The 14,957-nt window shown below is 43.7% G+C and overlaps 1 protein-coding gene across 1 annotated transcript in view; it reads left to right on the top strand.

Moving 5' to 3' along the window:
* arap2 (ArfGAP with RhoGAP domain, ankyrin repeat and PH domain 2) overlaps window positions 1-14,467 on the top strand; it is a gene marked incomplete at both ends in the record, with an annotated part of 123,897 nt that extends 109,430 nt beyond the window's left edge. Inside the window, 8 exons of the mRNA XM_080023155.1 lie at window positions 1,090-1,164; window positions 1,904-2,021; window positions 5,191-5,310; window positions 5,390-5,523; window positions 7,499-7,581; window positions 9,655-9,690; window positions 11,412-11,475; window positions 14,444-14,467. Coding sequence (XP_079879281.1) covers window positions 1,090-1,164; window positions 1,904-2,021; window positions 5,191-5,310; window positions 5,390-5,523; window positions 7,499-7,581; window positions 9,655-9,690; window positions 11,412-11,475; window positions 14,444-14,467 — 654 coding nt within the window. The remainder of the gene's footprint in view (window positions 1-1,089; window positions 1,165-1,903; window positions 2,022-5,190; window positions 5,311-5,389; window positions 5,524-7,498; window positions 7,582-9,654; window positions 9,691-11,411; window positions 11,476-14,443) is intronic.
* Window positions 14,468-14,957: the final 490 nt, after the last annotated feature.

Genomic DNA, 14,957 nt, shown 5'->3' with positions numbered 1-14,957 from the left:
CATGTACACTCACTGGTGGACTGCTTACACACACACGCCACACACACACACACACACACACGCCACACACACACACACACACGCCACACACACACACACACACAGACACACACACACACACACACACACAGGGCAAAAGCTCACATTTATATATAGGGTGCTCCCAGAATGCGCTGGTGATAGGTTTCGAAAAGTGAAAGATCTGAAAAGTGCCACTTTCTTACAACTACCACTGTTATGAAACAACAATGGCGGGGAACTGGAATGTTTAGAAGTGATAGAATAATAGAGGGGTCATTCCACTATAGTGAGCATGACCTTAGAATGAAAAACAAATCAACTTAAAATGAAAGGATTTACTTGAATTATGAATTTTCCAATATTTTTCTCAATTAATGATTTAAATACATATAAACAAAAAATAAATAAATAACATACTTAGGGAGAGTTTCCGATTTTCACACGTTTTTTTTTTTATTATATTTTTGTCTGTGCTTAACCCACCGACAATGACAGGTGGTCTAGTGGGGGAGTGGTTGGGTGTGGTTGTGGGCGGAGTTAACAGCTATAGTTCCCGCCCATTACCTGCCTCTGATGTGTGAAAAAGTTTAGGATCTTTGAGGGGCTTTTTGTCTGCTAGAGGAGTTTAGCTGTACCAGCATTCAAATAAGCATACCTTTCTTCAAATGTTTTCAGATTTAAATGTATGACAAGCTGATGTTGAAAGCTTTAAATCTGCACTTTGAACATTTTGGAAAAATGACCTTGGCTTACCTGAGACCCGAATCACCAGTCGCTGTCACAAATATCAAAAACAGAAAAAAAAGAAGCAAAACGTAGCCGAGAAAGCAAAAATAAATATACGCTCAAACGAAATCTAAGAGTTGTCTGTCAGAGATAGTTACATTTTATACACAGGGTGTAGAAGTTATTTAAATTGACATATTCCTCGTGTTGGGACTCCAGTTTCTCCAGCTCGGCTACCTCAGTTTGGGGCGATTTTCGCCGGATTCTTTAAAGCATTTTCCTCTCTCTGTCTTCCCTCCTATCATTATCTTTCTTTATTCTTCCCATCTTTCTCTTTTCCAGTTTTCGCCGGCCGGAGACCTGATCTTCGAGGTGTACCTGGAGAAGAGGGAGCCGGAGACCTGCTGTTTAATCAAGGTGCTGGGGCCCGTTCTTTCCTGTGCGACGGGACATTTTTCGCACTATTTCGGGATAATGGGCCGTGGAAACAATGGGAAGTCCCCCAGTTGAAAGCAGTTGCTAATGGGGACGCTAGGTATTTAGTCACTCATTTTTAATTGCCTGGTAAGGGGTGGCAACGCAGTCCTGAAAACGTCATACTGAAAATCATTATATTTTCGTTCCATTATATTTATTTAAAGTTAGTGTGACTTTGTTCGGATATGAGGGGGCGATCCTTCTGTTCATCTTATATTCTAACTCTAGGTTCCCAGTACAAGGCAATAGTTACCAGTTGATATTACCGATCAGGTCTCGATACCTGCCACTAACATGGTGCACCTTCAACATCTCGAAGGGAATAAAATCATCTCTGTGGTTGATATTTGGCCAAAAATGGCCATAAGTACCCAAAGTGTCACTAGGTACCACAATCCACTCCGATAAAGGTTAAAAACTATCATTGCTTAAAGATAAAAAAAAAAAAACCCACACATCTCTTGTCGTTGGTGATGCAGATATCAACCAAAATGACTACATGGATTACATTTTTAAAATGAGTTTTGAGAGTTTGCACTGTAAGACACTTTCGGTTTGAGTTTGAGACTACCCCGAAGACAGCGCAGGTCGATGGCCTTGCTTGTTTATTCATGTCATCTTTGTTCCATCTCATTTATTCATTCATCTTGTCTTCTTTTTTATGGCGGGCGCGCGGCAGCTCTCGCCCAGTGTGCACTCCACGGAGCTTGCGGAGAGCGCGCTGCGCATGCGGAACGTCCCGGTCGATTCCCAGCGCTCCTGGTTAACCTTTGAGGTCATCGAGAACGGCGAGCTAGGTATGGAGGCCTCAGCGGCGTTAAGCTGATAACGTCTTTCTCCAAAGGTCACCTATCTTCACAGTTTTTGGGTCTAATCGTTAGGTCGAAATCAAATTTGTGCCGTCCAATCATTGTGTCCAAATCAAATTCATTGTGTCCAAATCAAACTCACTGTGTACAAATCAAACTTGTTGGGTCCAGATCAAACTTGTTGGGTCCAGATCAAACTTGTTGGGTCAAGATCAAACTTGTTGGCTCCAATTGTTAGATGAAGGTCAAACTCGTTGGGTCCAAATATAAGTTGTTGGATCCAGATCGTACTTTCTCGGGCCCAAATCAAACTTGTTGGATCCAATCGTTCGATGTTCAGATTGATGTTTATTTCTTAATTCTCAAGTTGGACATAAGGCACCCCTGCCGTGAAGGCTGCTTCCCCCTTGAGTTATTGTTGCTACTTTTCATGTTTCAAAATGGCATAAAATATTATACTTTTATGGGGATGAGGTAGCAATCCATCCCTTCATCCTTTTAACGACAGTTAAAAGCAGTTTCTAATTTCTAATTGCTAATTGCTAACACTAGGTCCCTAATCCAAGGCAATAGATACTTTATCCATCAAATCTAGATAATTGTCACTTACACAGTGAATTCCCAACCCCATCTGGAAGGACCGAACCATCCTAAATAGCAAAAAAAAATAAAAAATCTGTGCAGTGAATAAAATGCTGATGATACCTTTTTTTTAAAAAGAAGAGAATATGGGTCACAGCCGTGGATTCCATGTCCGATGTTTGATAAGTTTGGGGGCATAACGGTAAAGTTTTCAGGGGAAAAGGGAGCTATCTTAATTGATCCCTAGACGTCACTCAAGGGCAGTTTTGCCTCAAAGTTTTGATTGCAGTCTATTTATTTTATATATATTTTCTCAAGTTGGACCAAAGGCACCCCTGCTGTGAGGGCCTCTCTCTCTCTCTCTCTCTCTCTCTTTCTCTTTCTCTCTCTGTCTTGCTCTCCCTGGCTCTCTCCCTTTCTCTCTGTCCTTCTGGAGCCCGGCAGCTCGCTCTAGTCAAAGCCTTTGCTCCAAAACTTTTTCCCCGCTGTCAGCTCCGTCCAATTAGTGATTGATGCTTGGCAGAGCCGTCCCCTTTAAAGGGCCATTCTCATTCAGGGCCGACACTCCCTCTCATCCAAAGGACCCCGTTGATCAGAAGATCACGCTTCTCCCTGTAACGATCTGGCGTCCGCGATCATGGTTCGCCGCCAGCTGCCAAAATTAGCCCGGCGTCATCCCTACGTCTGATGTTGCAGTGCGTAGAGGAATTAATCAAAGTCGTCGGCGTACGGCGTTATGGCAGCTAATTATACCGCACTTCCATCAGCATCACGATGCCGTACCTCGCATTCATTTAATTTCATCAGGAAGCGTTTGAGTGAAGGGGGGGGGGTCCAAAGTTTTCAGCCTTGTCACTAAAACAAGCTTATCCGGCGGTTCCCCCGAGCGCCGCCGATGGGTTCACAGAGAGTTTACCGCCGCATCCTTTGTGTGTTTTTGTTTCCCCCGCTCGCACAAAAGTTCCAGAGGACGGGCCGTCCTCCTCTAGGTGCGCAGAATGCTGAATACATTTGCCGAGCGGTTCGGCATAGCTTCCGGTGCCGGGGACGGTGCGCTCGCGGCGGTGGTAAACACGGGCGTCGTGCTGTTTTGAAGGCACGACGCCGTGACAGGTCCCGAGTAAAAATAAAAATACAAATTAACACGGGGGAGGAAGCATTAGGCGTCTTTAGAGGACGGCTATACCGTAGATAAACAGTGCCGTCGGAGACAATGGGCGGAACAGGCGGGCTTATATTTGTCGGGGAAATGAGGGACTCGTTCCGTGGCCTGTCTCCACACAGATCCCAGAGAGGAGATAAGCCGCCGTTATGAATAAGTTATTGTGTTTTTTATTTTCATTTTTCCTTGCTCTTTGGCGTCGGACTGGCGGAGCGGGACACAAGGCGCAGGGTGAACAAATGACTTGTTTTCCTTTTTTTTTTTTGCCTGACAGCATGTACCCTGCGCACCAATTAGGAGGTGATAATAGCTCTAGTTTGCACATGAGTCATTTTTCTGATCGTATTGAGATTTGCTGAGGGATAATTGCAAATCTGAAGGAAAAAAAAAAATAATAATTCCATTACGAAAGTGTGCGAGGGGAGCAACCTTCCGTTAATGGATTTGCTTATTGATTTCATGTGATTTACTGCAGGAATTTTGAGCCAATTACCATCATTGACATTGCAGACAAAATAACTTATTAGCGGTGACGAGCGTGGTTAACTGTGATTTTGGTTTTAGTCCACTGTTTCCCAACCTTTCTTCTGGCACTGTTTACAACGAAGCACTATCCTGTTAACCTAAAACGGCGCGATTCCCCACCGGACCGGATGTATCGCTTGCCCCACTGCAAATATGCATGAACGTATGTATATGTATGTGACAAAACCTCCTGAATCTTGAATCTAACCAAAAAAAAAGTCACAGAACGGCCCGGACACATAGAACTTTGCTTATTATTTTGGCCTCCTAATAGTTAGTGTTTCAAGACTAGTGAGTTATGAGTCTGTAACGAACTACTCTCGGAATGACTCCCGTAGTCGGGATCCACTCCGGCAGAACTAAACCAGTCTGAGGCAAAAAAAAAAGGTCTCGTCATTTCTCATAATTCATGTTGAATGGGACTGATTTACTCCTTGCATTCCACCAAAATAAATAATTTAGACGGAATGAAATGATTCCCGCGTTGAAGTCCTCGGAGCCGGAACGAGTCTTCCGACTCTCGTTCATGGTTCAGGAAGTCCCGCCTCTCTCACCGTGCGCGACACCGACTGAATCAAACTAAGATTCAGAGCCCGAGAATTGGAGGACTCTTTTGACCGAGTGACTCGTCAAGAACCGAATCTCCAAAAACGAGTCAAACCTTTTATCACTCCTAATAGTCCTCGCTTTCCGTGTGAAACTTCAGCTTGTGCTGATGAACTCAGAGCTGCTGCTCTCCTGAAACCGATAAGTTAGATCAATTTGCGCAGCCGTGCAATTTTGATCTTGCAACACAAGAGCTAGTTTGCATTATTTATGTATTTAAAGTGGGATTTGAAAACAAGTGCGCTGAAAAACACTGATCGAAGGTGACCGTCCTTTCCACAGAGCGTCCCTTGCACCACAAAGAGAACATCCTGGAGCAGGTCCTGGAATGGAGGGGGCTGGACGACCCCGGCTCCGCCCACCTCGTCATCAAGAAGCACGTCGCGGCCAATGTGGCGGTCCGTGGTACGAAGCGATGGCAAGATAAATCCGTCCCTTGGCGTCCCTCTTTGGTTCTGACGACGAGCTTTATTTCCAACAGATGCGAAGCAGTTCACGAAGGAGGACTTCCTCAAGGTGAAGGACGGCTCGTCCAAACTGCTGTCGGGGCATAAGTTCCAGGACAAATACGTGGCTTTACGGGAAAAGAAGCTCCTAATCTACAGAGACAACAAAGTGAGTGTTTTCCCTTTTTTAAGTTTATTTTGATTTCTCAAGGTAGGTCGGGCCTTTGTCATATTAGACCAAGAGGTTTTGCGTGCATCAATTCATCTTCTCCATTCATCTTCTTGGTTCTGCAAGAGACTCTCCTGTTCGGCCTCGGATCGTCCCTTTAAGCCCGTCCTGCAATCAGGGGGCTTGGTCGTGTTCATGAAAGTGGTAATCCATCACATTATTTAGTTGAAAACAAAATCCATATTCAGTTTTATTTGTACAAATACATTTTAAACCGTGAATTTGAACGAAGTGAAAGGCAGTTGACGCACTGTTTGTGGGGGAATTACGCCTTCAAATTGTTCCGTACCTTTCAACAAAGAATTGCGTTTCTCAATGTCTGGGAGATTTTACGTTGAAATTGCTGTGCTGTGTGTGTTTTTGTAAGAAAAAGTTACACATGTTCCATAAAAGTAAGCGCCATATGTCCATTTTTTTAGATCCAAACTCGTCCCTCTTAGATTAAAATGGTAATCCGGAAAATTATTAAAAAAAAAAAACGTCCTATATGTAATACGTGTGCATCCTCTGCTGTTTTACATTGTTGGTGGCGGGGTCCACCGCGGTGCATTTGATAAAAGCAGCCTAACTAGCTACGGTCAGAAAAAGTGTCGATAGAAATCACCACAACACAAAGGTTACATTTGTTATGTATGTTAAATGTTAAAAAGTAGGAAGGAACATCCAGTGTTTACTAACGTGATGAAGGGGACGCTGCCGTGGGGATCACGAAGGAGTGTTAAGAAATGATATTGTCTTAAAAAGGTGGAGGAGTTGGGGGCTGGAGGTGTGGAGGGGGGTGGTGTTCAGACGCTCCCTTGCCTGGTCGTGTTGTAAATAATATTTATTATGAATCGGGGGGACACTGGGACTTTTTGTCGCCCCTCTTTCAAGTACTACTGAAAATGTTTTTTTTTGGCGATAAAGCCTACGCCAGGTATTACGGTAATAAAACCTTGGCGCTATTGTTTGCGGCCACGCGGTGAGTGTGTGTTGCTCGCTCACCCCCCCGCCTCTGCCGAATTGCGCCCGCGCCCGTTGATCTCGGCGTCCCCATGCCTCGTTCCTAACTAGGGTGCCACTTCAATAACACCAAAGAGCATGCCACTTTGGTGGGGGGTGGAAGGGGACGCGCGGTCGCTCCAATGCCGCCATGACGACGATGACAATGTCGCCAAGACGCCAATGACGTCAAGAAGCCACATGGCTATTTTGGTTACACTAATGAAATATCAGGTATTTATTGGCCACCGCTTTCAGCCAATAATTTGGAAGACCCCAAGTCTTAAGGGAATGTGTACTTACACATAGCCTATTTTATTGATTCATTTATTCAATTTATTTATTTATTTATTTACTTGTTTGTTTATTTATTTATTTATTTTATACCATTAGGTAAAGTATAGAATTGGGATCATCTCAAAGGGAGGACAAATGAGTGTTCGGCTCAAGGCCCTGGCGTTCGACGGACAAGGTATTTTAAAACCGGACTTGTCTGGCTTGTGTTCCGTTTCCTGATTAGAGGTTTCCATAGACAAATAAAGCACGGTGCGTACTGGGACACTTCCTCAGTCACTCTCTTACCCCGTCGTGCCCCCACTACGGTAGATGGTACAATCCGGCGCCTATGCTTCAAATCAATATTATGTCTCAATATATTCTGTTTCGGAAGTAGCTGTGCATAATAATGTACAGGTATCCGGGCATTATCCCAAAATAACCCCAGTCACATGGTTGTTTTCTGAATGGGATTATTTTGCGATAATGACCGGCTCGCTGCCTTATAAGCAGGATAATGCACAGCCAGCCGGTCAGTATTGCAAAGTAAACCCCTTCAGAAATTCCCCGTCGGGAATTATTTTGTGAAGGCTGGCTGGCTGTACATCCTCCCTCATGCGTGCTGTTCTTTTTCTTCCATTTTTTTCTGTTTTTGCAGAACACTAAAGCGGAGCGCGAGATCCCGCTCAAGTCGGCAAAGTGCTACCTGGGCCTGAGGAGGAAGCTCAAACCTCCGAGCAGGTAAAAAACAAAAAACCAAAAAGGCACTCGTTTTCTTCATTTCACCCCATTTTCCTTGAGGCTAAAGTCATCGGGGCGACGCGGCGCGGCACTATATTAATTTATCAGCGTTATTGAGATGAAGTGCTGGTTATTTTCCATCAGCGATGTTTGCCCGGGTGCCGTTTTGTCCTCCTTTTTTCCCTTGCTGCTTTTGGTATTTTTTATCCACCGCCGGGTCTATCTCCAGCCCTGCTGACCCACTCCTGATTTTTCACCGTAATGGAATTGATTAAACGTAAGCGCATTTTAATAAATACAAATCGTCCGGCAGTGCTTCTTGTGAGTGGGGGGTGGGGGGGTGAGGGGCTACTTTATTTTACCTTAATGATCTCGTATTATTATAATTTACGAGCAGCTTGAAGTTGTTTTTTTTTCCTTTTTCCTTCACCATGCTGGAATAAAGAGCCTGAAAAATGGCCCAACTGGCAACCGGTTTGTCTGACCAAGTGCGGAGAGCTGGACGAGTTGAGAGAAAGAGGAAATAATGAGAGAGTGAGGGAAGGGGAGAGAAAGAGATGGAATACAGCCACAGTGTGTATTCATGAAGCGAGAGCGGGCGAGAGCTTGGAAAAGGGAGGCAGAAGGAGAGAGAGGGAGAAAGAGGGGGAGAGAGAGAGAGAGAGAGAGAGAGAGAGAGAGAGAGAGAGGGAGGGTGAGATAACGTGGAAGAGGGAGAGAGAGAGAGTGAGACAGAGCTTAGAACAGAGAGATAGAGGGTGAGAGAGCTTGGAAGAGGGAGAGAGAAGGGGCGAGCAGGCTTTGAAAAGAGAGAGAGAGGGCGAGAGCTTGGAAGGGAGAGAGGGCGAGAGCTTGGAAGGGAGAGAGGGCGAGAGAGCTTTGAAATGAGGGAGAGGGCGAGAGAGCTTGGGAAAGAGTGAGACCCCCACCTCAATCTCTCTCTCTCTCTCTCTCTCTCTCTCTCTCTCTCTCTCTTTTCTTCTCCCACTCCTGATTTTAAGGGAGAGTGTGTGGAGTATTCTCAGGGAAGACGCTCTTTGGTCTTTTCACCCTCAACGCACGCACACACACACACACACACACACACACACACACACACACACACACACACACACACACTAATGCACACCCGTTCACGCACTCGTGTATATATTCTACCTTTCATTTGCAGTGTGGGAAGCGTCTCCCTATGGACGCTCCATAGTCTCCATGTGATCCTTTGCATTCTTCTTTAATTGCGACTTCATACCGAGTATACACGGTTCCCTCGCTCTTTTTTGTCTTTCTTTTTTTCCTGTCGCTTTTTTAATGCCGTTCTGTTGTGTTGCGATTTTTTTTCTCCCCCAACGACCCGCACCCAGAGCATCGTTCCTCACGATGGCCCCTGCACGAACAAGTGGGTTGGCGGCATACGTCCTCCCTCGTCTTCCGCCGAACTTTCCTCTTTCTTTCTTTCTTTCTTTCTTTCTTTCTTTTTTTTATATTCCTGCCGGTTCTACATTTTCGGGACAGGTTACGCAGCCGCCACTCACTTTTAACTTTTGAAACACCGGTTTCTTTTCACATACGTCTTTTCCCCATGAAAGTGATGAGAATCTCATTTGCTGTATTTATTGTATTTTTCAAATTAAAGGATCTCTTGTGTTGCAAAACACGGCGGCTTAAAGAAAATGACGTTTTCCAATTTGATAGATATGATTTGATTTGTCTTAAGCTTAAATGGGGAAAAATGTAATATTTTTAAAGTCGTGATCTTTATTCAAAAATAAAATATTTTTTTCAAATTAAAAGTCCGATATAATAATTGTTAACTTAAATGGGAAACACATGGGACACAAAAAAGCGATCTGATATAAATATGATATATATATTATTGGTATTTTTCAAATTAAAAGTCCTTTTTGCGTTTCGTATGTCACAAATCACGCTATCTTTTAAAACAATTACTTATTTTTCGTCCGTCTTTTTCCTGTAAAGTTGTCACCGTAACTCTGAATGTTAACTTATCTAACTTTCTCCCTCTCTCCTTCCTCTCCTCTTTTCATTCTTTCTTTCTTTCTTTCTTTCTGACAGCTGGGGCTTCACGGTGTACACGGACAAACAGCAATGGTGAGTGCTTTTTGCAAAAGGTCCTCCGATTGAATAATTGATCAGCGCCCCCTTCTGTATGACCAAGAAAAACAAAAACCTAGAGAGTTAAAAGAGTACCCACAAAGTGAGTTAAGTGGGCTGGGTAATGGCAGCCCTTAGAGCCAGAGGAAGTTGAAGGACGATGCTATTTTGGGGAGTCCGGGCTGTAATTAGGTCAAAATAACAGCAAAAGTAATTTTTGTCAATGGTCATTTTCGTTGTTTTCATGCATCTCTCAGCTTTTAGATTACAATAACCTCTATAATGACAAAAAATATATTTTCGATTCAGTTTGAGACAAAAATATTAAGATATAATATATATAGTCGATATATATAAGAATAAAAAAAGATTCATGAGGTTATAATCCCATTTTTTTATGGGAAAAAACAATGTCATATAAAAATAGTATTTCTCATATTAAAAGCATTATTTTTAACTTTCCTATGTCACAAATCACAGAGGCTTAAAAGCATAAATTTTCCATTCTGTTTAAGTCAAAACGCGCTTTGAGGTAACTTAAATGGATAATAAGTATTTCTAAGGTCATAATCTAAAAGTAAAAAAAATCGATATATTGATTCTTTTTTCAAACTTAAAGTCCTGTTTGGATCAAGTTTCCTCACCGACTTAAGATAAATGGAATAAAAAAAAATATTTTCCTACTCTATTTACTATACATATACATACACCGATCAGCCACAACATTAAAACCACCATGGATCGGGCTTGTTGTTCCAGCACATCCCACAGATTCTCCATCGGAACGGACCCTAGCCCCGGCAATGTACATGATGTAGAGGAAAATGTGATTCATTTGACCAGGCCACCTTCTTCCATTGCTCCATGGTCCAGTTCTGACACTCACATGTCCATTGTAGGTGCTTTCAGAGGTGGACAGGGCTCAACATGGACACTCTGACCGGTCTGCAGCTACGCAGCCCCATACGCAGCAAGCTGTGATGCACTGTGTGTTCTGACACCTTTCTATCATAGCAGCATTAGCTATTTCAACAATTGGTACCACAGTAGCTCTTCTGTGGTGTGGACCAGACGGGCTAGACTTCATTCCCCACGGGCATCATTGAGCCTTGGGCACCCATGACCCTGTCGCCGGTTCACCGGGTGACCCAGTCGTCCAGCCATCACAATTTTGTCCTTGTCAAAGTCACTCAGATCCTTACGCTTGCCCATTTTCCTGCTTCCGATAACTGTACATAGTTATAGGACATAATAGGATAACAGTTCGATAAATAAGATTAACTGCAGCAAAAATGAACAGAATAAATCTGACATCGTGAACACACATGGTACAGTATGGAATAACTGAGCGACCCCAATCCTGATCCGATATGGGAATTTTTGACATTTCTCGACCTTACACACAAGATGGAATATAATAACTCTCCCAAAATAATTGGTCCAGTTTTAACGAATCGGCCACCGGTCAGTTGGTGTGGCTCCATTCCTTTACTTTCGCATGTGATCGATGTGTAAATGTAGCGTTGCAGCACCGGGCCAAAATGAAGCCTAATTTCAGCTCTGGCTTATTGCCGCCAAATCCGCCAGATCCAAATAATGATACCGATACTGTCAAAACACCAGGGGATACAAGGGTTAAAAAAATACAAAAACTGATTTTTTTTTTTTTTTTGTGATTGATAGGATTTTACAGTAGGGTGATTTTTTTCCATTCATAGGCACTTCTGTTGCGATGGGAAGGACAGTCAGATGGGCTGGGTGAACAGCGTCATCAGGATGAAGGTGAGTGGACGGTTACCGCACTAGCATCACACACCATGAGGTTGTATCTGCAAGAAAGGGGAAAGAAAATGAAGAAGGAATTTGGTGAAATGTAGGATAATGAAGAGGGAGCTTCTGGGCAAAACAAGATAATCGAAGGGGTCCACCCAATGTTCCCAAGGTCCTCTTCGCCTAAAGTCCAATGTTCCCGAGGTCCTCTTCCCCCAAGGTCCAATATTCCCAAGGTCCAATGTTCCAAAAGTTCCAATGCTCCCAGAGGTCCAATGGTCCCAAGGTCCTATGTTCTAAAGGTCCAATGTTGCCAAGGTCAGTGATGGGACGATGTAGGATAAAGAAGGCGTAGCGTCTGGGCAAAACAAGATAGCCGAAGGGGTCCGCTCTGTGTTTCCAAAGTCCTATGCTCCCTTGACCCAATGTCTTCAAGCTTCAATGACTACGAGGTCCAATGTTCCCAAGGTCCTACGTCCCCAAGGTCCTATGTTCCCAAGGTTAAATGCTAGGACAATGTAGGGTAAAGAAAAAGGATCTTCTGGGCTACCTTGCAACATGAGCAACACAGCGGCTAACTAAAAAGACGACTGCCAAACCTAGAATGAGGTTTTTGAACGAAGACAGTGAACACACCTTGTCCTTCAAACCTCTTCTTGAAGAAATTATTTTCTTTCCCCAGCTTTTGGATAAGTCACACGTCCCTTTTTTGTTTTAGCCAAGTACCCATTTTCAACCAAGCTCAAAATATTGAACTTTACGACTCTAAAATGGGTTATTTTGTCACTTTCTGGCCTTTAGCATCAAAAGCAATGCCACAAAAAGAACATTTTACAGCTTAAAAGTAGTTCAATAAAACTGGACGTGGCCTTTTCAGAAACCTTAAACGCAAGAAAGATATGATAAATCAAAGCCGTCACCGGCCCTCCTCCCCAGCATCCATTTTAATTCTGGTGTGAGGTGAAATGGCAAAAGCTAATTGTCAAACAGGGGGAAGTGGTGTGGAGTGGTTTCCAGGTCACTCAGCAATAAGATAAATCACTTTATGTGGAAAAGTCTCCTCACGGGGAGAATGAGGTCGCGGCGAGTGGAACAATCGCATCGCGGCTGACGCTGCACAAAGCGCCCGAGTAAATAATGCACACGTCGCGTCGTACGGATGCGCTGAATATTTCCCCTTTTCGCCAAACTCTCTCTCCCTCTTTGTCGTATTCACTCATAAACACTGGGTTTCGCGTTCCAAAAATCCGATCACTGTACATTTTGCACAATTGGGGGTCGGTGATGTGGCCAAAATCCCAAGTGATATGTTCTCTCTGCGTAGTGTAATTGCATTCTTATAAGAGGTCTGTGTACAACTGAGTTTTTCTCAAAGTTTTCTGAAACAAACAACAAATTTGTTTAAAAATATATTTAAGGTATATATTTAAAATTATATTATAAAAAAAAATACATTTAAAAGAATAATAATAATAATAATAATAATAATAATTATTATTATTATTATTATTATTATTATAAAATAATAATAGTAATAACAATACAACAAGTCAATGACACATATCAAAAGTAATATTCTAAAATCTAGTACAAATGTATTATTTTATACTTAAAAATAAAGAGACAGTGAAAATATAAAAAATAAAATATATACTGATATAAATTAAAAAGGAATTTTGTTTTGGTAAGGTTTTTGCAAAGAAAGAGTTAGATGTAAACCTATACAGCAGACTAGACTTAGCACAATGTGATTCTATGCACATTTGATAATAAAATAAATATATATGTATAAAAAAAAACCAAGATACGACTCCGGTATCATAAAATCTCTATATAATCCAAGTGCCTGCATGAGGATTTCCCAGAAACCCCGGCTCTTCTTCAATATATTTTCTTCTCTTTATGGGAACTCGTCTCCGCCCCAGTTTGTTGATGTTGTTTGTTCTCTCTTTCTGAGTGTATTTCTATGGCTCAGTCCATTGGAGAGAGAGAGAGGGAGGGAGAGAAGGAGTGAATCTAGAGGAGATCAAACTATTAGGCCTTCCCCCCTCCCTCTGCAAACCCGAGCTGAGTATCGGGGATTTTCGGTTCCTGAACCGGGGATTGCGCTGAAGGACAGAGCGATGGAGGGATGAGGAAAGAGAGAGAAAGCTCTGGGTGTCCTTCCCTCCTCCTCCTGCTCTCTCACCTGTTAACTAGGATTTTCTGCTCAGTTTCCATAGCAACTGGAATCGGCTATGCTTTTATTTTTTAAGGAAAAAGGTGAGGAAAGGTGGTGTCGGTCGGAGGTGTAAAAGATCTGATGAACGACGGAATGCGGACGTTTGAAAGACGGGTGGTTGTTTCTTTTCTTTTTTGGGTTTCTGGGTTGTCTTCTCTCGTTCTTTTTTCACTGGGGGGGGGGGAACCACGACAACAAAGGCCACGAGAGAGAGAGAGGGAGAGAGAGAGAGAGCGAGAGAGAGGGAGGGAGGGAGAGAGAGAGAGAGAGGGAGAGGGGGAGAGAGATTAGAACACAGTGCAAGGTCACCACCCCACCTCGCTCTCCCTCCATCTCTCCCTCTAGCTCTCTCTCCCTCCATCTCACTCACTCTTTCTCTCTCTCTGAGGTGTGTCCATGGTGTTTCCATCTGCAACTTTAATTAGAAATGCATTCAAAATAAAGATATACAAAATAAATACATATATATATATATATATATATATATATATATATATATATATATATATATATGTATATTGTGGGCATCTCTACCCATAGGTACGGGTTTAGGCAGGGAGAGGAAGTCTTTCTGGCAGTGGGGCTCCGACATGGCATGAGTGTTTATTAATGACCGCAAACAAAAAGGTTCGCTGGCCAAAACGGGAACATAAAACAGCAACAAAACAATCAGCGTCAGGGTCTGTCTGGTGGTCTGTGTGGTGGTCTGTGTGGTGGTCTGTGTGGTGGTCTGTGTGGTGGTCTGTGTATGGCCCGCAGGGTCTCGTCTCCTGCCCCATGTGATCCACGAATCAGCGCTAATGAGCTGATGAGGCCGATAAGGCGGACCCCGTACAGCTGGTCGGCGGTGCGAAGACACCATCACCTGCGGACTGAGGCTTAACCACACCCCCTCCGCTGCTACATACCCCAGAGGCCTCCATGTGGTGGAGTCTCTGCCGAGGGTGAAAGGGCGCCCGAAGGAGGGCGTACCGGAGGGCGCCGACTGCCCACTTGATGGCCAGACACTCCACTGTGTTGTACCTGGACCCCCAGTCGGAGAGCTTTCGGCGGATGTACAGCACCGGTCGGTCGGCGCCCTCCACCTGCTGGGACGGCACCGCCCCCAGCCCTCTGTCCGACGTGTAGGTCTGCAAGCAGAAAGGGAGAAAAAATGTAGGTGTAAACAGCACTGGCACACACAGAGCTGGAACTTCTCCGCTCAGTGGACCGGATCTGATGCACCTCTCCGAATTAAATGAACTAGAACTTGAACTTAAATCAGACAAACGGC

The sequence above is a fragment of the Zeus faber genome (genome assembly GCF_960531495.2).
Source record: "Zeus faber genome assembly, chromosome: 22".
Lineage (NCBI taxonomy): Eukaryota > Metazoa > Chordata > Actinopteri > Zeiformes > Zeidae > Zeus > Zeus faber.
Note: the sequence above shows the minus strand (reverse complement) of the source record. Positions and strands in the feature narration are given on the sequence as shown.